Source organism: Ursus americanus, chromosome 9, assembly GCF_024610735.1.
Source record: "Ursus americanus isolate L20-20 chromosome 9, mUrsAme1.1.p, whole genome shotgun sequence".
In the NCBI taxonomy this organism is placed as follows: Eukaryota; Metazoa; Chordata; class Mammalia; order Carnivora; family Ursidae; genus Ursus; species Ursus americanus.
Genome location: NC_142135.1, coordinates 44,496,665 through 44,521,853, shown reverse-complemented (window position 1 = coordinate 44,521,853; position 25,189 = coordinate 44,496,665). Strand labels below are relative to the sequence as shown.

The 25,189-nt window shown below is 37.3% G+C and overlaps 1 protein-coding gene across 10 annotated transcripts in view; it reads right to left on the bottom strand.

Moving 5' to 3' along the window:
* The window catches only part of LOC123797905 (uncharacterized), a 242,911-nt gene that overhangs the window by 35,933 nt on the left and 181,789 nt on the right, over window positions 1-25,189 (bottom strand). For 4 of the 10 annotated variants that reach the window (XM_087864758.1, XM_087864757.1, XM_087864765.1 and 1 more), the window contains 3 exons: window positions 13,445-13,647; window positions 6,755-6,885; window positions 6,466-6,656 (listed from right to left, as the gene is read on the bottom strand). Coding sequence is in view for 1 of the 10 variants with exons in the window: in XM_087864769.1 (XP_087720895.1) it covers window positions 6,609-6,656; window positions 6,755-6,885 (179 nt within the window). In the remaining 9 variants the exon portion in view is untranslated. Of the gene's footprint in view, window positions 1-579; window positions 1,748-1,990; window positions 2,191-6,465; window positions 6,657-6,754; window positions 6,886-13,444; window positions 13,648-18,306; window positions 18,325-25,189 lie in introns of those variants that run through there. The other 6 variants (XM_087864766.1, XM_087864769.1, XM_087864761.1 and 3 more) reach the window with 5 other exon arrangements.

Here is a 25,189-nt window from a genome sequence, read left to right as displayed (position 1 = left end):
TTGTTATCACACTCCCAATTAAGTCTCACTACTGCCCTAGTGAATTGGGGAGCTGGGATGTAAACATGAATGTACTTTTAATACCCAAACCTGAGCTCATAAACATTAACATTGCCTTAAAAGGAGAAGCACTAAAAATAACATATTAAGAGCTACACTTGTAATTTTAAATTTTCTAGGATCCAGATTTTAAGAAGTAGAGAGAAACAGGAGAAAGTAATTTTATATTTTATCTTAACCCAATATATTAAAATATTATAATTTTAACATGCAATCAATACAAAACATCAATGAGATAATTCATATTTTTTTGGTACTAAGTCCTCAAAATCTGGTGTTTACAGTTCATCTCAGTCTGAAGTAGATACATTTCAAGTGCTCAATAGACATATGTGGCTAGACTACTACATTAGACACAAAGGGTTAGACTAAAGACAAATCAAGGATACTGTACATGTGAAGAACCCCCCTCCCCATCACGTGCCAATCATGTGGTTGAATGTCTTGCCTTCCTCATTCAATTGAATTTTCTTTCATGAAGTGCTATAGCTTGCTAGTCATTGTATAGCACACACGATAGGAAGTGCTTTGTATTTATTGAACAGAAGCACGAATGCAAAAATGAAGAAACGCATGAATGAATGAGAGAATGAAATAATATAAAAACCAAATCGCAGGCTACATATATTTTTTTATATTTTAGCCTTAGAAAGTAGGCAAATTTGAAAATTCAAAACCTCTATTGTAAGATTCATTTGGCTGTTGAAAGAAAAGTGTCAGAGCTATAACAGATGCACAACTCAAGTCTCCCGCAGTCAATCTGATAAAATCCTGGATATTTTCACATTAAAAATGCACATTAATTTTTTTTGTACTCACATCCCACCTGTAGAATTACAAGATTGTATAATATTCATTTTAAACTCTCTTGAGTATAGAATGTAAGTGAAATCTCTTTAGAACATCTTACAGAAATATCACAAAGGAATGGACAATTGATATAAATGTGAAATTCTGAATTATGGCTAAATAACAGAAGTTTGAATCTCGGGTAACATTCTTCTAAACGATGAGTAAATACCATCATTTGGTTGAGCTATTTTGAAAACTATTCCTTAGACATTGTTTTTTCTTAAAATATGGACCCCAAGCTAGGCATAATACTCCAGATCATCGAATGAGCACAGGATACAAGGAAATTATTCTTTTAATAAATTTTGCAATTATAAATCTGTTCATTATACTAAATTTTAAAAGCTCTGTCAACTCACTAGGTCAGTCTCATGTATAGGTCCATGAATCAAACACTGCCCAGCCTCTGCATGTACATGTGTACACAGATATGCATAGTACGTAGATAAATAGACACAAAATTAAACTCTAGCAGTGTCACATGAGCTCCTATAAAATTTAATCTTAAATTTCAGCCACATTTCCAGGTTTTTACGTCAAAATTCATTTGGCTTCTGATGTCTACCACATTAACTAACTTTCCTACCTTTATGGCAATCATAGATCTGATCAGCACATCCATATATTCATCCAAATATTTATAAAAATATCAAACAAGGCAAAATTTAGGAGGAAGTTCTGTAGGGTGGCACTAGGTGCAATATTCTCATATTTCATATGCAAAAGATCACCCTGGGGAGCTTCTTTAAAATGCAGACATCTGGGCCTCTTCTTCAGTAATTCTGATTCAATGGGTCTGGAGTAGGGCCTAGGAATATAAATTTTTAAAAAGCACCTGTGGAAATAAACGAAGAACACCAAATGAGAGCAAGCAAAGGCTACTTATTCAGAGCTTGCTATAACAAGGGAGTTGGCCCCATCTCTTGCATTTGGCAGAGACAGGCAGAGAAGCAGAAAGCCTTTACAGTGTGTGGGGGGAAAAGAGGGTTTCAGGTGCTATGGACTAAATCTCTGTGCATGCCCGCCCCCCCCCCCCCCGCAACCCACCCCCTACCCCCACCCAGATTCAAATGTTGAAATCTCAGCTCCCAATGTCATGGTAATAGGAGGTAGGGTCTTTGGGAGGGAATTAGATCGTGAGGATGGAATGTTTATGAAAGAGAACTCAAAAGCTTTTATTTCTTAACCCTTCTGCCATGTTAGGACATAGCAATAAGGCTGCCTATGAACCAGGCTCTCACCAGACACCGAAACTGTGAAACCCTTGATTCCAGGCTCCTGAAATGTGAGAAATAAATGTTTATTGTTTAAACCACCCAGTCTATGGTATTTTTGTTATAACAGCCCCAAAGACTAAGATATCAAATATGACCAGATTGAAGACTGTTGGCATGGGGAAGATGCAGACAGGTGAAGGAGAAGTGGGGCATCCAATATGACGTGCTAGAGGTACATATTTGGCTTTCTCCCATTAATCCTAAATTGGAAGCAGAGGCAAAAATTAGGACACTGTCAGTTATTAATCAAGTCCTGGCCACTAGGGATTAATTGTTTACAGGGGTCATTATTTGGCTTCCTGGGCTGTTTGATACAGATACTAGCCTGACTTCCTCACTAGTTATTCTATGTAGTAGGTCGGCTTTTTAGGCTGGTTGTTACAGGTTGTAGGTCAGAATTCTATTTTTATATAGAGTATAATCATTGTCCACTTGTAGACTGTCTCTCATGCTCCAGGAAATTCTGATACAGGAGGTTCTCACACACAGCATGCCAGATGTTTAAAACACTTATCTTTATCTTCCTGGTTGACTCTGATTAAACCAGGCTCTCTGCCAGTTGACATTTCCCCATATGGTCACAGTCCATACGGACATTAAGACAAAATGACCAATTGGGGAAATAATCACTTATTTGTATAACCCTTCACAGTTTACAGTTTTTAATTCTTTTTTACATTTAATTTTCATATCACTTTCATTTATGAGGAATGCATTCTCAAATATTGCTAGCAGCAATGAAAAATGGTCCAGTCACTTTGGTTGGTTTCCAGTTTGGAAAACCACTGGAAGTTTCTTACAAAGTTCATATTCACCTACCATATGACCTAGCAATGCTACTACTGGGTAGCTACCCTACTGAAATGAAACCATACACTCATGCAAAAATCAGTATGTGAATATTTACAATAGCTTTATTCATGAGTGCCCCAAACCAGAAATAACTCAGATGTCTTTTAAGATGGGTAAATAAACTGTGTTATATCCATGCAATGGAATACTACTCAGCATTAAAAAGGAATAAGCTACTGATTCAAGAAACAACATAGAAGAATCTCAAATGCATTTGCTAAATGAAAGGCTATATAGGGTCTGTTTCCATTTATATGACATTCTGGAAAAGGTAAAACTGTAAAGGTGGAAAACATCAGTGCCTTCTAGGGGCTTAGGAAGTATGAGAGGACAGTAAATTACAAAGAGGCAGCATAAGGGAATTTTGAGGATGAGAGAGCTGCTCTTTAGGGAACTGTCATAGTGGATACATGACTCCATACATTTCTCAACCTTCATGGAAACATATTTCACAAAGAGTAAATTTTACTCTGTGTAAATTTTTAAAAATCAGCCCAGATATAAAAGGAATCTAAAATAGAATGCAGTCTGTGACAAAGGAATTTAAGTGTATGAATAACATAAGTACATGAATAACATAACAGGAGGGAGTAGGTAAGAAAGGAGCTGACCTAAGTAAGTTTGCAAAACAGTGATTTGACTATAAAGCTAAACATAAAAGAACTATATAAAAACACAGTACTAAGTTGGTGAATTTGTTTCTCACTGGGGTATAAGTCAGTAATTCTGCAACCACTTTACATATATATAAATATACACAAACACATTAGGTCAAACAAATATGCAAATAAATTATAAATAATGGAAAAAAATACCTGGAGACCCTTCTCTTGGGAAAAAAAAAGACAAGATTTATAAAATAGATAAAATATAAAATTGTTTGTGTCCAGGACATGGCAAAAAATATTTGTAGCATGAAATTTGAGTCATAGAGAATAACACATTAATACAAGGGAACTGGGCATTTCTAAACATGATACAGATAACACAGCCTGTATTTCTTTCTGCTTTTGATTTAGAGTTTATCTATAGCAAGAGTGGTCAATGATAAGATAAAAAATCTAATAAACTGTTACAAGTATTTCAAAATAGTAGCAATAAGTAAAATCATCAATCAAAAAAATTGAAGGCTTTAAACCACCATATAACAAGATCCTATTACTATCTGTTATTGAAGTCAGCATACTGATTACAACAGGATATAACAAAATATGTAAGTGCCAGATGATCAATGGTGATGGCTTTCCTAGAGATAGTGCATTGTAAAAAGAAAATAAAAAACGACTAAGTTATGAAGAGAATGAGTCTGCTCCTGTTCTTTTCAATAGCATTGGAGTACATAAAATGAAGAAAGCTATACTATAGAATCATTAATCTATCATCAATGAGGAAGACCCCTCCCCTCTTTTAACCTCATGTTTCACAGGTGGGATTGTTTTGCAGAGTTGCCTTACCACTTTCCATTACATTTATTGATGGTGTACACTCTCTGGGGTACTGAGCACTTTCACTGAAATTTGTGAGCCATCTATTCTATTTTGAGTCACTCTGGCTCTCATTTAATGATAAAATTAATCATGTTTTGCCATTCCGTGCAAATTTTGCTGTGTAGAGCCTACGGTTTACATCAGAAATGCAAAAAGTTCCGTAAGTAAAGCACAACACCTTAAGCACAACTGACTGCCTTGAAGTCAGAATTTTGAGTATCCGTCTTGCCACTTCCTTGCTATAGGCAAAGAACTTACTCTGGACCTGTTTCTTTGACTGCCAAATGCTGAGAGTAATCCCTTCCCTGCTCTTTCCACAGGTTGTCAGGGGGACCAAATGAGCTTGTGGAAGCATTAGTGCTTTGCAATCTCATTACATAAAAACTATACAAATGAGAGTTGCTATAATGACTCTAACTATTAACAAGAAAATTCTTGACATGAATACATATCAAAGAAAAACTCTATATTGACCGAAACATTATATAATGAGTGATTTGCTGCATGGATCAAATGATGTGATTCTGAAAATCATCAGTATGACCATTAAAATGTTCTTCCGATTATATTCAATGATAAAGAAAAATACAAGTAAATTATAATGTAACTCAAATAATTTATGAGTATCAAAAATTATGATTATGAGAGGAATGGAAGTCATGATATTCCTCTTCTTTCCTTACTTTACTTAACTAAGAAATAAATAAAGCATACAAATCCATTCACGCAAAGACATTGGGAATTATTCTCTAAGGTGTACCTTTGGGATGTTAAAAGGATATGAAAGCTGAATATAAAAGGAAAGAGTTATTGATGGTAGAATCCTATCATCAGGGAAAGACTGACCTCTTTTCAATCACACCAGGTGGCAATTACCTGGTCTTACATAAACCTGAATTTGCTTTTATCAAGTCAATGAAAGCAAATAAAGCAAGGATTCTTTTGTTAATCCTAGAGATCCTATGATATAAAGAGAAAACTCTAGAAAGTTAGGAGGCCTTATTTCTAATCTTAGTTCTGCCCTGTTATTAGCTACTCTGCCCTGTTATTAGCTACTCTGGACCTGTTATTAGCTAATTTTTCCACCCGTAACACTGTCCTACCTATTCCAAAGGGTGTGAGTATGGAGAGACACACAGAGAGACAGAAAGAGACAGAATAAGAAAGAAATGCCAAATGAAATAAATGTGAAAGTGCTAACTAGAGAAGTTTATCAAGAGTGAGATCACAGTTTTACATTTGGGAACTCATTGCACCATACAATAAACCCAGTGATTAAAAGTCTGCCTATAGGGGCGCCTGGGCGGCACAGCGGTTAAGCGTCTGCCTTCGGCTCAGAGCGTGATCCCAGCGTTATGGGATCGAGCCCCACGTCAGGCTCCTCTGGGATCGAGCCCCACGTCAGGCTCCTCCGCTATGAGCCTGCTTCTTCCTCTCCCACTCCCCCTGCTTGTGTTCCCTCTCTCGCTGGCTGTCTCTATCTCTGTCAAATAAATAAATAAAATCTTTAAAAAAAAAAAAAAAGTCTGCCTATAAGGGGACCTGGGTGGCTCAGTCAGTTAGGCATACAACTCTTGATTTCAGCTCGGGTCATGATCTCAGGGTTATGAGATAGAGCGCTGCGTTGGGCTCCACACTCAGCGGGGAGTCTGCTTGAGATTCTGTCCCCCTCTCCCTCACTCCTTCCCCCACTCACATGCTCACTCACTTTCTCTCTCTCAAATAAATTAATAAATCTTAAAAAAAAAAAAAAGGAAAAAAGAAAAAAATCTGCCCATAATCTAAAGATCAAAGTCTTTAAGATTGTAATTTCTTGGGAGTGGTTAAGAACTTAACTTCTATCATTTCTTAAAACACTAGTTCCATTTTTGGAGGAGCACTATCCCCCATCAGAGAGCTTCTTTACCCAGGGGTCCAGCTCTGCTCTCCAGTCTCACCTGGACTGTGAAGGAATTGAAATAATTTTGTGGAACTTTCTCTGTCAGCACCCTCTCAAGAATTCCAGTGGTACTTCCATTGTCCTCGGGCACTGTGGCAACTGCCTGTACACTTTTGCATAGGTCAGCTGCTAAAACAGGTCTTAGAGACTTGATAAAGCCGCGATCATGCTCAGCCTAAGTTTCCCCACCTGAAAAACAATATCATGCTAGATTATATCTTTGGTCTCTTCCTGCCCTAATATTCCATGCACATGTTTCAAATTGACAAGAAAAAAACCATGCTTACTTGGCTCCAGGTGGGAAACCCTCTTGTCTCTGCAGAATACAGAGCCTCACTGTGCAAAGAAGCTTCTGAGTCTTCCAGAGGTGGACCCTGGTTTGATGGGGCCTGAAGGTCATACAACTGGGGTGAGAATTCTTTAAGGAAAAGAACACAATATTTTGAGTATAAAATAAAGAGGACATGTTTATTTAGAATTAGAGAAGGAATCACAACAAAATTACTAATTTTAAAATGCCGACAAATAAACATCACAAAATCAAAACAGCATGATGTTTTTATTAATTAACTGCTGATACACATTGTAGTACTTTTTTCTCATTTTTTTGGCTGTGTGCTCTTTCCTTCTTTGTATGATAATGGTATTTAAAGATTTCACATAAAAAATGATAATGTAGTTTTTCCTCCATCGTGGATAATCAAAAGTTGTTTTTTTATTATTGATGCTTAGAAAGCATAAAACACGGGACTGCACACACATGTATACTGTGTTTGCAGGACAGCCACCAGTGTGTGCCCAGCAAATGCAGGACTTCTGAGAACTTTATATGTCTTATTACTGTGAATGCTACAATGCTGTGTACACTTTTGTTGTGGTGAGGCACTGATAAGAACCAAATTCTCCACTTACAGCTTTGCCCACTGATGAATAAGTATTTCTGGAAGCTATTCTTGTATTAGCATAGCTAGCAATAACTTCACTATACATGAAAGTGGCTCTAAATCACACAAATTCATAGCACTAAGCCCAAATTAAGTATATTACTAATTCAACTTTCCATTAATGAATTCCAATAATGCCTGTGGTCATTCCAATGCCACCTGACAGGAGGAGGATTACTTTGCAGGGAAAGTAGAATTGGAAAGATGCAGAGGACTTAACAAATTATACATAGAATGTCTAAATTTTGAAACTTTACACACACACACACACACACCAAAAAAACTCTCAGGGCTTTGGAAAGCACAAGGTGAGAGTTGCTGAAGGTTACACGTCATTAGCTGCATGGAAATCTTCCTCTGTCTCTCCAGGTGGTCCCAGCCTGCCCCTGTCAACAGCAGCCTGAGTAGGAGGGAGACTCAGTTTCAAAAGATGACACCTGGGAGTTCAAGCTGGAAAGTCATGGGAAGGAGCAAATTCTAGAGTGCTTGGAATAGCTCCTGAAGGTGGGATGAATGTAGTTGCTGCCTTCACCTTGCATTAAAGACGGCATGAAAATAGACAGCTGCTTTCCTAGATAGAAAAATAGGAAATAACCAAGGTTGGGTTAAAACTGGATTCTGCCAAAAGGGCCAGAGCAGTTGGCATGGACCAGAGGCTGCTGCCAAATGCAAAATGGAGTGAGAGGGTTGGGAGCCATGATTGATTAGTGATATCTGTAGGGCACTGAATTAGAAGGTGGCACCATATAACCCCGATATTTAACTCCCCTAGTTTGATATGTCAGTCCAAATCAGAGAACATGAGCAAAGTGATTGGAGATCGTATATAGGGATTCAAGCTACATTCTGAATAAAAATAGTGGTCTAGAGAACAATACATACATACATAAAACTTCAGGCATGTATGAACAATCAGAGAATATAGTTCAGATGGAAAATACTACATCCAAGTCAGATACATGTTGAGAGAAATTAAAAAGTAGCATAATCAAGGAAGGAAGGACTTCCCCCCTTTCCTCTCTTCTGCCTTTCAGCAACTCAATGGTATGTATGGGCAGGTAAAAGCAGGCAGTTATATTCTGTTACTTAGGCCTAAGAAGGGTTTACCAAATATTTGCAATTCATAACCACAGCACCACTGGAAGAATTTGGAAGTTTTCCAGTTTTCAGAGATAAAAAAGATAAAACACAATCTCTGCCTTCACAGCATATATGTTTACATGGAAAACTATATTAGGTCATAGACCCTGACTTGGAGATTTGCTTGCAGCAATCTTATGGGGAGTGCTCTCAGGAACAGTACCAGTAATGAAATGGGGGTAGCAGAATTGGGCAGAGAGAGAAGCCAAACAATACTGCAGATGCAACAGAGCCTCCAGCCTATTCCACAGGATGATCTGTGAGTGGAAAAACCTCTTCGAAGTGGCCTTTAAGTGAGGAAATGAGGTCTTTGTACCCCCACAGTGGACCAGTCATTGTATGGAGGTTGTCCCGGGGGAGGGATATCGCAGCTCCCTTCGGGTCCAGGGTAGTTCCCAGAGGGAGACTGGGCTGTGGGTCCTTTGCAGCCCACACTCCCCAGAGCCAGTGGTATGAATGCCATCATCCTGAGCAAGCATTCTGTGCAGCACATTAAAATGTACACTAAAGTACAAAGAAATGAAAATAAGCTCTAAAACAGTAGTATAGGACCTGGAATTTAGTCCTGGTTGATGAAGTCAATTGCAGACTGAGAGCCAAGGACAGAAGGGAGGGAGCCTCTTTCTGATCCCGCTCCTCTGTTTGAGTACCTTCTCTGAACTGAGATTACATGTCTCCCGCAACTTTTGCTAAAATGTAATGAGTCCCTTGAAAATCCTGAGGCAGAGGAGCTAAGACACCAATGACCACTTTGAGAAAAGAATAAAGATAGGTGTGCTGAGACAGATGATGCTGTGAGTGTTCTCACTGGAAAATTACAAGGGAGGACTGCAGTTCACCAAAGGCATCTCAAGGGCAATGGCTACCCTTGAAGAAGATGGCAAGCTGCAAGCCCTAGGGAGGGAGAGAGCTTTTAAGTTGAATTTGCTATTCCTTCCTATTTTACTAGGCCAGCCCTGCTGCTCATGTCCTGTTTTGAATATTCTATTTCTGTTTAACTACATTCTGTGATTCTGTCCCCCGATAGCAGCTGCTCCACACTTGGCAAACTCTGTGGGCAATTCAAGGATTTGTTTACCTTTGCTCTGAAGCTCTGTGACACTTGTTCTTACATTCCGATAGAGGCAACAGAAGGAGAATAAATGCATAACATAGAGAACCAACTACCGTTACCTCAAAAATAGGCTGGCTCGATGTGTGTTTTCCCTTAACTGCAATTAAATATTTTTTATAATAGTGAATGCCAAAGAAGTGCAATGGTCCAAGAGAAAATAGAGAAAACAAATGGTAACAGCCGCCATGTGGCAATCCCAGTTGTATTTGGATATAATCATTAACTTTGATTCTCAAGAATTTACAGGGAAAAATAACGTTATTCTCTAACATTATTCAGAAACCTTGCAAACGAAGTCTCTGTCAAGTGATTTGAAAATTTGCACTTGAAAAATGTGGATAAGGATTAGGAAATTAGCAGGTGGGCTTGAGAGATAGCTTTTGTTTTTCAAAACATACTGAGCCTTAGCTTTTAAAGAAAACTAGCAAGTGCAGGGTAGAAACCTTACAGTCAATAATCTGTGGTTTTTTAAAGATGGCATTTCCTTGGAGACCATGATTTTGAACTATATTATTTTTATTTTATGAATGTTAGCTGAATTCTTGAATCAATTTTCAATTTCCAGACACAGAAAACCACTGATTTAGAGTCCTAAAAATTATTTTCTCTTTTTCCTATCATTGTATCTTTTTATTTTTACGGACCCAACTAGATCTGCCAAGGTCCTAAATTCAAATATATCTGTGGGTCGCTGTTTGACTTTATTGAGTTACATGAAATAAGGATCACTTTACATACTGTTTGCATTGGGGTTTTTTGTTGTTCCTAATCAAAGAAAAGGACAAACAGTACCTTAATTGTTTCTTTCCATTTACTTTTCTTTTCTGTTAAGTATTTCCTTCTCAGAGAGCCAGACAGACATTTTTAAACGATTGTCATTTCATACAACTGACCCAAAATTAGGTGATTTTGTTCACCCTGGGAAATCCTGATTATATTCTGGGTCATTTTATATTTCACTTCACTTGACTTTTTTTGTCTTTCTCTCCAAGTATATGAGAATGGCCACTCTGGTCCCATTAGGACTTTAAGAAGAGAATATATACATAACAGTTACCCTAAGATTAAATAGGCACTTGTAATATAAAATTCCTCTGACAATTGTAACTTCCCCTTTGTGGTTTGTGAATTATTTTGTATGTTTGAAGTACATCCTTACACCAAAGTCAGGCCTTAAAGTTCTTCTCACTTCCTCTTAAGTATGAAAATTAATCATTTGGGACTATAATTAAACATAAGATTCACAAAAAGGAAATCCAGCACAGAGAGTCTCCTATAGACATGTTAGATGACACTTAATGAAGCATTTTATATCCTGTTAAGACTTTATGCCATGCAGTTTGTGTGTCAAATGGTTATTGAAATGGTTTTCATATTTTAAAAATTATATAATTCCTCATCTAAATAACAAAGTTGGAAACGACACTATAAAATAGGCCACAGGCAAGTAATGTATGATATGTGTTACTCTTAGTCATTACATTAATATTAATAATACTTATAAGGAATTAAACTATTAATTTTTCATAAGACCTAAAAAAAGTCATATTATTGCAATAATTCAATCACAGAAAACACAAAGGATGCAGGATTCCAGCTGAATGCAAATAGAATTTAAATATGTATGTTTCAGTTTAACCACACTGGTATTTGCTGTAGATGTGGCTTAGTTTTTATTCTAGCTGAGTAAAATAATTCAACCAACTTTCTTCTTTGCATACAAAGGAAGTATTTTTGCAATACGGTTTTTTGTTTAGCTGAGCTACAGAAACTCCTTCTACCCCAGCCTTAAGTCCATCTTTTGAGCCATATTTTAGCCCATACTGAAGTGAATATCATTCTTACAGAACCAAGAGCTTAGCTAACTGCAAAACGACAACTTTCTTGTGCTTACTCTCATACAATCTGGAGAATTTTTCATTACAGAGAGCTGCTAGCCTTACCATAGACACACCCAATCATAGCCTCTTGTAGAGATAACTGTGTTTAAGGTATAGCCTTCTGCTTGGAAACAAACATGACTGAGTCATGATACCTAATTGTAAAATGGAGGGTTGAAACAGCAGCACCAGAAGTCACTTGATCCCAAAGCTAATTCTTCCCACTCACCTCTTTTAACACTGGATAAATCTAGGTATCTGCTGGGTGACATTCAAACACAATTTCTTCGGTCTGTTTAAGTCATCTCCATGCTCCATTTACACATTCTCTAGTGTAGGGCCTGCCTCCAGGAGCACTCTGACATGGCCAAGTTCCTACCTCCTTACATCAGTACAGAATTTCCTACTGTATTAGTTAGGATGGGCTAAGTTGGGCTCTGGTAACAAATTAACCCTGAAATTTCAATGGCTGCACAATACAAAGATTTATTTCTCACTCATGTGAAGTCTGATGGCCACCATGCAGTGACTCAGGGATCCAACTACGTCTATCTCATGGTTCTGCCTTTTCAACAACTGCAGCAGAAGATGTCACCTAAAGATCACACAGTTGCTCTTCTGTGTTGTGGCCCTGAAATGATAGGGGCACTTGTACTCTCAACCTATTGGCCAGAACTCGTTGTATAATTTTTCATCTGGAGCCAGGGCAGGTGGGTCAGGGTGGCTGAATTCTTACTGTACTTACCACTTTCTCACTATAAAAGTAATTGTGTGGAAATTTACAAAGATCAATCTCTTTTGAGATTTTCTTTAAAAGAAGAGAGGACCAGGAATATAGGCATTTCTTGAAGTGATTCTTTAGTTTTGTCCTGTTCTGATACTTATGAAATAAGTCTAGCTATTGAGTTATTTAGATAATATTACCTGAAGCTTCCATTAGATATAAAATATTACTTACAGATCATTTTTTAAATACTTAGGGTTTTATTTATTTATTTATTTAAAGATTTTATTTATTTATTTGACAGAGAGAGAGAGCAAGAGAGGGAACACAAGCAAGGGGAGTGGGAGAGGGAGAAGCAGGCTTCCCGCCAAGCAGGGAGCCTGATGCGGGGCTCGATCCCAGGACGCTGGAATCATGACCTGAGCCAAAGGCAGACACTTAATGGCTGAGCCACCCAGATGCCCCTAAATACTTAGGGTTTTAAATTTACTTTTAAATTTCATTTAGAAATGTAAAGACTAATATTAATGGATAAACTCTGATGTTGCAATGCATCTTTGAACTTTTTCCTAGTGCTCTGGTTTCTCATTTTTGCATTGCTAAAATGACTGTTTATGTTTATTGATGATTAGTTCATTAGTTATTAATTAATTGTTAACATCTATATTGTATCTACTGAGTCAAGCTACAAATCATGAAGCCTTCCTGCTCCTTTGTTTCATCCTTAATATGCAAGCAATCATTAAATTCTGTCAGTTCTACCTCTTCAATATCCCTCACATCCATTCATTTCCTGCTTTCTCCATTGTCACAATATCTTATTTCACATTATTGCCATCTCTCAGCTGCATAACTGTGAAAACCTCATAACTGGTTTCCCTGAACTTCATATTACACACCTTCTATCCACTCTCTGCTATTCATCTAGAATCTATAAATATAGCATTGTATGTGTTTGTGTATGTATAAATTCAAATGTGGTCTTATCATTGTTACCACCCACTAGACAAAGTCAAACTCTTAAACTAGCATAGCAAGACATAGTATGTCCTCCTGACCACTCCACCAACCTTACCCACTACACCCACTGAGATCAACATATTTTTCTCTGTAGCACTCTTCTCTCTTTATTGGAGAGATTCACATGCATCTCCATATGACCTCATGGCTCTCACCTCTGACTTACTTCTTTTTATCCTCCAGGACTTGGTTTAGCAGTAATCTCTAAACATGGATGAGGTCTTCTTCGTTCAAGCTTTCATACTTCATGCTGGCCACATCATAGCTCTTGTTGCACAAGATGGTATTTTTTTCCCTTGCTGTGGGTCTCTCCAGCTGTATCAGCATTGTTCGGTTAAAGTCCAAAGAGCACCTTCATCTGAAGCATGTAGGGAGCTTGTTAAAATTATAGATCTTAAGATGCTACTCTAGATCTACTAAGCCAGGATCCATAGGAGTGAGGTCCAAGGACCATATTTAAATACATTACCCAGATTGTTCTGAGGCCTACTGATATTGGAGAACCATTACTGCAGGCTATAGGTCCTTTTGGAGACAGACTGATTTGGCTATTTTCTCCACATGCATCTGTTTATGCCTAGCACCGTGCCCAGCATGGTAGGCAGGCAAGAATTTAATACTAAATTTAACACTAGAATTTAATACTAGACATATTAAAATGACCTGAGGTTTACACATTTATCACTAAACTGTTTTTTTAAAGATTTATTTATTTATTTATTTATTTATTTATTTATTTATTTAAAGGAGAGAGAGAGTTGAGGGGTGGGGCAGAGGGAGAGAGCGTCTTAAGCAGACTCTATGCTGAATGCAGAGCCTGACCTGGGGCTCCACATGGGGCTCAATCTCACAACCCTGAGATCACAACCCAAGCCAAAATTAAGAGTTGGATGCTTAACCAATTCTGCCACCCAGGCGTCCCTATCACTATAATGTTTTACCAAGTATTACTAAATTACTCATTATTTCCTTTTCCTTATGATTCTATTTAAGCTTTATTTCTAATATTATTTAACATGTGTGAAATTTTAAAATAAATCCTGATTTTTTTCTTTCTAGAATTATTGTGCATTTTCCTCACCGTGAAAAGGTGACTTCTAAACATACTAAGAATTTTCTTTTAAAAAGCTCTGCTGAAGTTTTACTACATGGTTTTCATAGGTAACCTGTCTACAGACATTCCAGATAGTTCAGCTATTACTATACGTATTTCTAAGATTCATTTATTGGATGAATATTTAAAAAGCCCTTACCGTGTGTCAAGCACAATGTTAGGTGTTGAGTATACATTGGTAAATAAGAAATACAGTCCTGCCCTTACAGAGTTTGTATTATTATTGGGATACAGGCATTTTAGACAAGCAAACAAATACAGGCATTGATGGAGGAGGTATGTATATGTATGTGCAATACAAAATATTAAGTTCTGGGAAAGAAATAAGTAGGGTGTTAAGTGGGAATAATGAGATAATGAGTGTGGGGACTTATTTAATGTCCAGACCAGGCTTTTCTGGGGAAACAGCACTTATGACAAAACTGAAGGGTGAGTGGAGTCATCTATGAAAGACAAATGCTCCAGCACAGAGGGAACAACAAGTACAAAGCCCCCAGGCAGGAACTTACGTGATCAGGAGCCTGGAGGAAACCTGAGGTGTCTGAAGGATGGTAAGCAAGGAGGAGGGTTGCCTAAGATGAGGTTAGAGTCACAGGTATGGGTCAGGTTCAAGGTGGACCTTGCCAGCCATGGTAAAAGAGTTTGAATTTTCTTGTCATTGCAATGGGAAATTACAGCAGAGTTAATCAGGGGAGGTACATGACCACATTTATATTTTTTAAGAAATTACTCATCTGGAGTGTAGAGAATAGAATTTAGAGAAGGAATAGGAGCATTGAAGAGAGGAATTAGATGCATATTTCAGCTGTTCAGACGTGTGAGGATAGACTCTGGTGTTGGCAATGAAGAGGAGAGATGTGAGTAAGTTGAGATATATTTTGAACGTTAAATCAACAATAATTGTTGATGGGTTACATGAGGAAAAGTGGGGCAAGGTGGAATTAGGAAGAAAGGGAGCCAAGTTCTGTCCTTAATAATTATGGCATTATTTATTGTTAGCAGAAAGCCTGGGAGAGAAATGAGTTAGGAGTGGAGGAGGCCACAAGAGTTTAGTTTAGGAGATGCTAAGCTCATGATGCCTCTGAGACATGTGAGTGGAGATCTCAAGTAGGTAGTTGATTAATTCATACAATATTTAAACCACAGACGAGGCTCACAATGATATTAACTTTAGGAGCATTTCCATTTTCTTTATTATTATTTTCTTAGCTACCAGTGACCACTTTTACAATTTGTGTAGAGATAACCTCTAAATTTACCTCTCTACCCTGCTGCATTGTTCCGCTCTGAAGAAACTCAGAAGACAGAACAAATTTATTTAAATTCTAAAGTAATTTCCTATTTGAACTGGAGTAAAATTATCATATATATTTAACCCCGAGACATGTCTGTGAACATGTGAATAAAAGAAATTGGCCTTAGAATTCAAGACAATATGTGCATTTACTCTCACTTTATTATTGAATAATCCTAATGTCTCTTCTTGCTGTTTTACAGACTCTAAATTGACTGTAAATTTGCAATGACAGCTGTTTTACATAGGAGAGAATAAATCAGTAACTGAGCTCAAAAAGCATTTACTGAGCATAATCTTGATGGTTAATAATAATAGTAGTAGTAATAGATAATTTCTACTAAGGGGTAACAAGGGTATAGACACCAGTGTTTTATCACATAATTTTTAGTTTGAATCTCATAAAAAGTCTAAGAGGTAAGTACTGTTATAATCCCTATTTTACAAGTGAAACAGGCTGTGGAACAATTAAATAACTTTACTTAAATCACAGTTAGCAAGTATCAGAGAGAGGACTCAAGGATGGTTCACCTGACCCCAAAATTTCTGTTATTAACCACTAAGTTAGGTTTCCTAAAAACTATGATACACATGAAAGAATATAGTACATTGAAACTGTTTATAATTCAAAAAACAGATGATCATAGGGGACAAGAGGAAGATATAAAACAAGATGAAACCAGAGAGGGAGACAACCCATAAAAGACTCTTAATCATAGGAAACAAATTGAGGATTGCTGGAGGGGAGCAGAGTGGGGGGATGGGGTAACTAGGTGATGGACATTAAGGAGGGCATGTGATGTAATGAGCACTGGGTATTATATAAGACTGATGAATCACTGACCTCTACCTCTGAAACCAATAATACATTATATATTAATTAAAAAATAAAAATAATAAACATAAAAAATAAATTGTTTATAATCCAGTAAAGGAGAAGAATGTGAGGGAAGGGATAAAATTTGTTGACTACCCCCACTCTGTCATGTCTAAGGCACAGAAGAAGCCTTTCCTCCTATTGAAACCACCCTTTTCCTCTCCTTTGCTCCACATACAAGCATATAAATAGGGAGCTGGATTGAGTGGCCTCTAGAGCTCTATGGAGGCCATAGTTTACAGAGATGAGGTTGGAACCCCAAATGAGACTGGTTTCTGATCTCACTGGACACTTATGGAAGAACCAAGATATATATATATCTTCCTCAGAGACTTTAATAACAATATTAATAGAACCCCACTCCTTTATTCCTAACACTCCTAATGTGTTAGGACTTTGAATACAGTTTATCCTTTGCTTCACAGAGCTTATTTGGTTTGATAATATAATTGTGACTTCTATACTGGGACGCTCATAATTTGGAACTTTAATAAACCAGAATTTTAATTTGCCAACTCTGCAAGATTCTTATACACTCAAAAACTACCTTCCCCTAAATGAACTAACTCTATGTGTGCTAGGGGATGTTGTAGGTATTCTGTAGAGTTAAGAGAATAGCCCATGGTTTGAATCTTGGTATACTGTATACTAAGTGCATAATCTTGAGCAAGTCACTCAACTTTTCATTTCTTCTTCTTTTTTTTTCATTCTATTTTTCTGTGCCTCACTTACCATAGATATAAAATGAAAGTGATAATAAGATAAGATCATGGTAAGGTTTGGATGATGTATACACTGGAGTGCTTATACCAGAAAATACTGACATACAGAAAATATCCTAGGTGCTAGATCATATATCCTATCTCAGTTTGCACAAAGCCTTTTACCTGTAATTACTAACTTACTAGAGATTTTCTCTCTTTCTTTAAAAGATTTTATTTATTTATTTGAGAGAGAAAGCGCAGAGGGAGAGTGAGAGGGAGAAGTACTCCTTGCTGAGCCTCTGCTTGACCTGCATGACCCTGAGATCATGAGCCAAGCCGAAGGCAGATGCTTAACTGACTGAGCCACCCAGGCACTCCAGAGATTCTCTTAATTAATTCCTTGTCTATATCCCCTCAATGGTCCCTATGTCACTGAAATATTCAACACAATCCATAAAGAGGGTATCTATTGTTTCCTGTACCAAGTCTTTGCATCTCACTTTGATCTCTCTCATTTCGATCCATATTTGTGTGCATTTCTTTATATTATATAAAGATTATTTATTTTCCATGGTTTCTACGTGATTCCAACTTTGCACGGCCAACAGCTTTTATAATATGTTCCTTTCTTATTTTATCTTCATAAACACCTTTCAAGGTATGTTTTATTATCTCTATTTTACGAGGAAGGCAAATACATACCCAAGGCTGTGTATTAAAAAGAGTAATCACCAGGATTCAGATCAAAACAATGCTCCTCCCCAAGTTACTCACAAAAAATGTGCTAGAAATATTAGTTATGTGTTCATTTAAAGGGTTCTTGCCTTGAGTGCAAAGGTGATCCCTAAAAAAGAAGCTCAGTGAAGGTTCAATTGTATATGGAATGCTTCCACAGGAAAGTGAGGCCTGAGTTTGTCCTAAGGGGAAGTTTGATTAGAAAGCAGGTTAAAGGCAGCTTTACCTGAGCAAGTACATGGAGCCAGAAAATAAAAAAAGTGCAAATGCAGGGCACCGTGAAGACTACTTACTTGAGCAAAAGTTGACTCCTGGGAAATAGAAGGAGTTAGGATTAGATCAAAATGGGGCAGTAGGCAGAGGGTTATAAAAACTAAGTGAAGAATTTTAAAATTAGTAAAATACAACTTTTTCTTCTTGATGCTTTTTAACATTTTCCCCTCACTACTGGTATAATGCTTACTCTGTTTGACTTCTTTACACTTCTCATGTATCCCTCAAATTTTAGCTGAAATGCTTTCTCCTCTAGGACATCTTCTCCAGGGAAAGTGAAGCATCCTCCTCCCATAGATCTTAGCCAGAAGAATTAATCCATGACTTCTCACCTATTTGTGTCCCTCACTGAATGTGGGAGCACTAGAAGGCAGGAAATTGTTACATGTGTTTTTGAATCCCCAGCATTTATCTTAATGTCTAGCACACAGCAGGCACTTAATAGATGGCTGCGGCTCGAATAAATTAATAAATGAATGGTTCTGAAGAAGAGAAATGACAAAGAAACTGATGTCTAATAAAAAAAACATTCAGAATGGGCTGAAATAGGAGACTCTAAGAGGCAAATTGTTTATATTACAAAATGCATTAGAAGTATGATTTGGATAATATATAGGAAGTGCCCTATATTACATGCTTTTGCTGAATTGCTATAATCACACTAATCCTGTGACCCTGATTCTCCAATGTGAGCCTATCAAAATCAATAATATGTAAAAAATACTGCAGCTTAAATAGATTTGACAAATGAGGCAAATATGATTTCATGTGAATCAAAAGTTATGAGGCAAAAATTCTTCAGCATTTTTTTCTAATGAGGCTCATATTCATATGATTCAACAGGAGGTTTCAGAAAATGATTGTTAAACTAAACTGTTCATAACTTTTGTATTTCTTTTTGGTAGGCACAGTCTAGAACAATAATTTTAATTTACCATGGAAATGTTCGTTTATATTTGTAATCTATAAATAAAAATTTTATAGCATTACAAGACCACAGCTTCCTGTATCCATTCCTTTTATTCTTTCTTGCTTAACCTGTAATGTACCAAGACAATATAACATTCTTTGGGGGAAGAAAAAGAAAAAAGAATAAATTTCCATGGCCTTATTTCTACATGTGGCCTTAAGCAATGGAAGATTTTGAATGTGCCAAACAATTAAAATTCTTCATTACATCAAATGAATTGGCCTAAATGAAATTTTTTCTATCATACCTGGTGAAATTATTGCATCTCCCTTCCTGAAGAATGATCCAGTTATTAAGAATAGATTGAGTGTGGATTCAAGTTAAATTATACATTAATATTAAAATATATTTCCTTTTAAAAATTTGTACATTTATTAAATCATTTTTATAGGGGAAAAAGGATAATTTAATTGATTTCCACCATTGCTCAATGAATACCACCAGCTGCAGGCAAAATCCATTAGAAGAACTTCTCTACCAGAATGAAACACAAATCCAGTGAACACTTATATGCAATGTTTGGAAATTCAGGCTTCAGGCTGATGAAAGTGATTCAAATGACTGCCTCTCATTAAATGTTGAGAGCAAAACAGAGCTGATATGCCACTCTAAATGAGCAACTGTTTCAACTACTATAAAGAGTAGTATTGGGAGTGTCTAAAACATTTCTTCTTTTATAAATGAATTAAGCGAATAGTCAATGGCATCACTCAACTATGAATGCATAAAGTAATATATATAACATGTACTCCAAAATAGAAGACAAATAAGGAGAAGCCATGTTGCTAAAAATAAAACAAATGAATGCCATAAGATATTTTTGCTCACTGTATCACTGCCAAGCAATAAATAAATCTAAATTTATTTTTGTTGTATCAAAATGTATAATATTTAAGAAAAAGATTGTGATTTTTAAATTGTGTGTTTAATGCATTGGTGGCAGTTCTTCACATCTTAAAGAATAACATTTTAATTCATTTTCCATTTTGAACATTTAACCAAAAAATCCTGTTACCTTTAGATCATTTCAATAATATTGAACTCAATTAGTCTGGAGAAGAAAGATGGATGAAAATTGGTTAGCTCACATATAAAGAGTGGTCAAAGAATAACTTGATCTCAGAGAGAGTTTATAGCATGAGTTTTTCAAATAATGTATTTTTTAAAGATTTTTGTATCTATTTGAGAGACAGAGCAGGAGCCTGTGCATGAGTGGGGAACTTCAAGCAGATTCCTCGATGAGCACAGAGGCCTATGCAGGGGTTGATCTCATGACCCATGAGATCATGACCCGAGCTGAAACCAAGAGTCCCGCGCTTAACCAACTGAGCCACCCAGGTACCCCTCAAATAATATATTTTCATGTCCATCATCAAAGAGAATTAGAGAAGACAGTTCTCCCTAAAAGAACATAGGGAAGGAGAAAGGTGTAGGAGTGTTTTGACAGCTGTGACCACTAAAGGGAGTAGTAAGATGAACAATGGGAATGAACAAAGCAGAGAAGTAATGATGTAAGTAAATATTACTCAAGAGAGGAGAAATATCAAGCAAAGTGCTCAGAAAGTTTGCCCTTCACCTCCTGGGATTCTGCCATTCTATATATGGGATTACAACCATATCATCTAATATTCCAAAGGTTTTACAATTCTTTCCATCCTGGCAACTTTGCCCTTCCCATTTTTTATTAATATTCACTAGAGTAGTTCTTGCCAGTGACCCAAGCTCTCCCTGCTCCAGCAAAATATGCTCTTCTCTTGCCCCTTCATGCCTATGGGCAGTAACGATACCCTCGTGGCCAGTCTCAGATATTTCAATAGAATTGATCATTCATTTAACCCCATCTACACCACAGTGATTGTTTTGCTCATTAACTTCTCCTTAGTTAAACCCGCCAAATGTGCCTTTTCTTTGCTGTCAGGACCCTGATACAGCCCAGAGACAGTCTACATTGCACATCACATGCATCTCCCATATACGATCTGAAGCAGTCAGAGAACTGGTTGCTCTGGAAGGTAGAGCTAGAAACAACAGGTCTATAAACATCATCTCACCTTCTACTGACCAAGATGCATGTATCTGAGAAATTTGTCAGAATGATTGCAAATACCCCCAACACCTGTCTTACGTCATTGACCAAGAAGAGGATATTGCTAATAAAATACAATGGGATACCAGTGGATATTTAAAATAAACAAATACAAATATTATCTACATTTACCCCACAAAAATGTAAAAGAAATATCTTCTTTATGGTCATACTATGACAGTCCTCTGTTTACTTCTTTCTCACAATGTTACAAGCTATAGACGTTTTCATGTTTGTTTTTGTTTATGTCTCTCTCCTTCACTTCGCAGAAGATACATGATGGTCCACGACTGCATTCTTTGTTGAGTATCCCCTGCCAGAGCAGAGTACCTGGCACAGAGCAGTCATGTCATAAGCAATATGTGTGAATGAGTTATTGAAAATAGGTTTTCCTAGGTGCTTAAGAAGCATTGTAATAAGAGCTCTCATGGAGCTCACAGCCAAGGGGAAAAACAAAAACTAAACATTTGTGATAGGGTGTGATAAATGTGAGGTACCAGGGAAAAAATTAAGAAATTTACATTTATTATCCAATGTCATTGTGCCCACCCGCCAATGAGTCATGTATTACTATTACGCCCATTGACAGATGAGGAAACATTTCCAGAGAAGATAAGTAACTTGGCTAATTTCACATAGCTAGCAAGTAGACAAGTTGAGACTTGAGCCAATATCTGTCTTATACTTCCTTATTCTATGTTCCCTGGAAGCTCTGAGTATTCATTCATTGATTAACTCAATTCATATTTATATGAATGTTTCTTTTATGCCATATAGGCACTATGCATATTGCAGTAAACAAAAGAGAAAAAGCCTCTTCTTTCACTGAGCTGACATTCAAAGTTGCAAAGACAAACAACAAAAACAAATCAGTAAGATACATAATAAAACATCTGAGTCACCATTTCGGGAAGAAAATTAAGGCAGACTAAGGGGATAGAAATAGTCAGTGGCTTGCTATTTTAAATTGAGTGGTCAAGGAAGACCACTCAGAGCTGGGCAGTTGCATTTTGGGGCACATAAGAAAAAGGCAGACCTTCCTCCAGGCATATGCAGCCCTTCCAGCAGGGCTCACTGTTTCCATGGCAATCACCCCAGTCCTCATTTTCTCACATTTGGCTCACTGCAAGAGTTTTCTGATTTGTCTATCTACGTCTCCTGCCCTCTGCTACCAGATTAATCCGGCCTAGCAAACCAGAGGCTGGAGTTCAGCCTTCATTGCGATCATATCCAGGCAGCTGTGCATAGGGGTCAACTCAATGCAGTGGCCTCTTTGAGGAAGGGATCAAAGGCCTAAATAAAAGCAATGAGGACATGTGACGGGAAGAGCAATTTAAAAAAATTCCCTAAAACTAACACATGTTTGGCATATTGCGGGTATAACAAGACCGGTGTAGGAGTAAGCAAAAGGAAAGTGCTAGGAAAAGGGATTAGAGACACAGCCTTTGTGAGCCTGGTAAGGACTCTGAATTTTATCCTAGGTGTAAAGGAAAGCCATTAGAGTAGGAAGTTATTAATTCTCTCTCTTAGCAGAAAAAAACTTTCATGGAAAGCCTTGAGATTTGACCTGAAGATAGGAGAATGAGTTGGTGTTGTCTCATGGCTACTGTCTCCATGTAAAAGAAATCCACAGGGCTGGAAGGCATGATCAGAAATAAAAATAGTTACACTGCCTAATCCTTGCTACTGAAAATGTCTCATACAAACCAACCGCAGCATCATCAGAGAGGTTGTTCGCAGTGTAGAATCTCTGGCTTTTCTCCAGATCTACTAAATCATAAGCTGCATTTTAAATAAGATTAGGTAAATCATAAGCATGACAAGGGATGGTGTATATGAGGGAATAAATAATAAGTGGTCTGGTGTTGCTAGATTCCAGGGATTAGACAAAAATGAGTATAAGACCTCAAGGGCTGGACAGTTAGGTTGGACCCATTGGGAAGAGCTTTGAATACCACGATTTAAGAATCTGGAATATTCTGACAAGTGAAAACATTTCCAGATTGCTACAGCATAATAACTGCCTCATAATGACTGGGTACCACCATCTGTGAAATTTCAATACTTAAAAAAAAAAAAAGTAAAGAAATTCCTTGTATTATTTCAAATAAAATCAAGTGAATTAAAAATATGGACAGAAATGTGTGATTTTTTTTTCTTTAAAGAAGGTCATATTATTGTCTATTTCAGATAAAAACTGTTATCTGGTTATATATGGTTATTCACCTCATGTTAGTTTGTATCTATTCCTCAGAAGCCCTGAAATATGCTGAACAAAATGAGAAACAAAATAGCCCTTGTAGATGTACATCAGTGAGTTGTTTATTCTTTTCATTTCTCATGTTCCAGAGGGCAGGTTAAATTGCAAATGTGTTCTTTCTAAGAATGTAAATGTGATCAATTACAGGGCTTTTCCCCTCTTTGTTTTGGCACACAGGCTGTTCCATTTTCTCTTGCTTCTTACTAAACATGATAAATAGGGATATTCAGAATTCACCACAAGAAGGGGCCAAAATAACAGAGAAATTGACAAATCCAAAAAAAAAAAAAAACCCAACTAGAATATTAATTTTACTGGAATAATGTTTTTACAAGATGATTTTTAGTTTTCCTTGTTTCTTTTAATCTTTTTCTTTCATTGTTACTTCAGCAAGCTTGGGCCTGAAGAAGGATGGGGATGGACAGACAGGCACAGCAGATACCCAAGGACTTGGGAGCTGCCCAGAGAGAAGGTATGAAATGAAGGGCACCATATGCAATAGAAAATAAAAACAGGGAGTTCAGTCAGACCTCATAGACTTTAGAGAGAGCTGATATCAGGCACTTGGCAGAAATTCAGTGTGCAGGGACAGAAGTTCACTAGGGGAAGGGAGTCGAAGGTGGAGAGGTAAATGGGAGCCAGACCAGGAAAGGTCTTACACATATGATGAAGAGAGCCTGTCCTTATCTTGACCTCTGAGAGGTATGTATCTTCTCTGCTAACATTTCCATCTAAGTCATGATCAATCCTCATCTATGACAGCTTCCTAATGACTATATTGCTTTCATTTTTGCTCAATTCAAAGGCCCCAACTCGAATCCATTCTTCACAGAGTAGATAGAGGGTAAGTCTTGTCACTCTCCTGCTAAGAGTCCTTCAAAGGCTTCCCAGTGCACTACAAATGAAGTCCAAATTCCTTACTACTTGGCCCCAAAATCTATACACTGTGGCTACCACTCTCCTTCTTGCTTATACAGCGGCCGCTGATTCCTCCAATGTGTCGAGTTGTTTGCTATTTCAGAGCATTTGCATCAAAAATTCTCTCTGCTGAAATGTCTTTCTATCCTCTACTCTACCACAAGATGTCTAGATCCCCTTCATTCATTGGGCTTCTGCCAACATAACATCTCAAGAGAGACCTTTCCTGATTATTCCATCTAAAGTAGCCACTGTCTAAACTTTCTTTCTACAATATTACCTTTTATTCCCCTTCATACATTTTAACACAATTCACTCTTTATCTGTTTACTTGTTTATTATCTGTCTCCCTGTGTTAGTTTTCTATTGCTGCAGAACAAACTTAGCAGCTAAAAACAACACATATTTGTTATCTCAGTTTCCTGGGGTTACGAGTCTAGGCAGGCTTAGCTCCCTACTCTGCTAGGCTGCAATTAAGGATGTCAGCTGGGACTGGGGTCACATCTGGAGGCCTGACTCGGTTTCACTCCTGAGCTCACTTAGGCTATTGGCAGAATTCATTTCCTTGAGACTGAAGGTCTCAACTTCTTGCTGTCACCTAGAGACTGTGCCTTGCCATACAAGCCTCCTAACATGGCCCCTTACTTCAAATCCAACAAGGGACAAAGT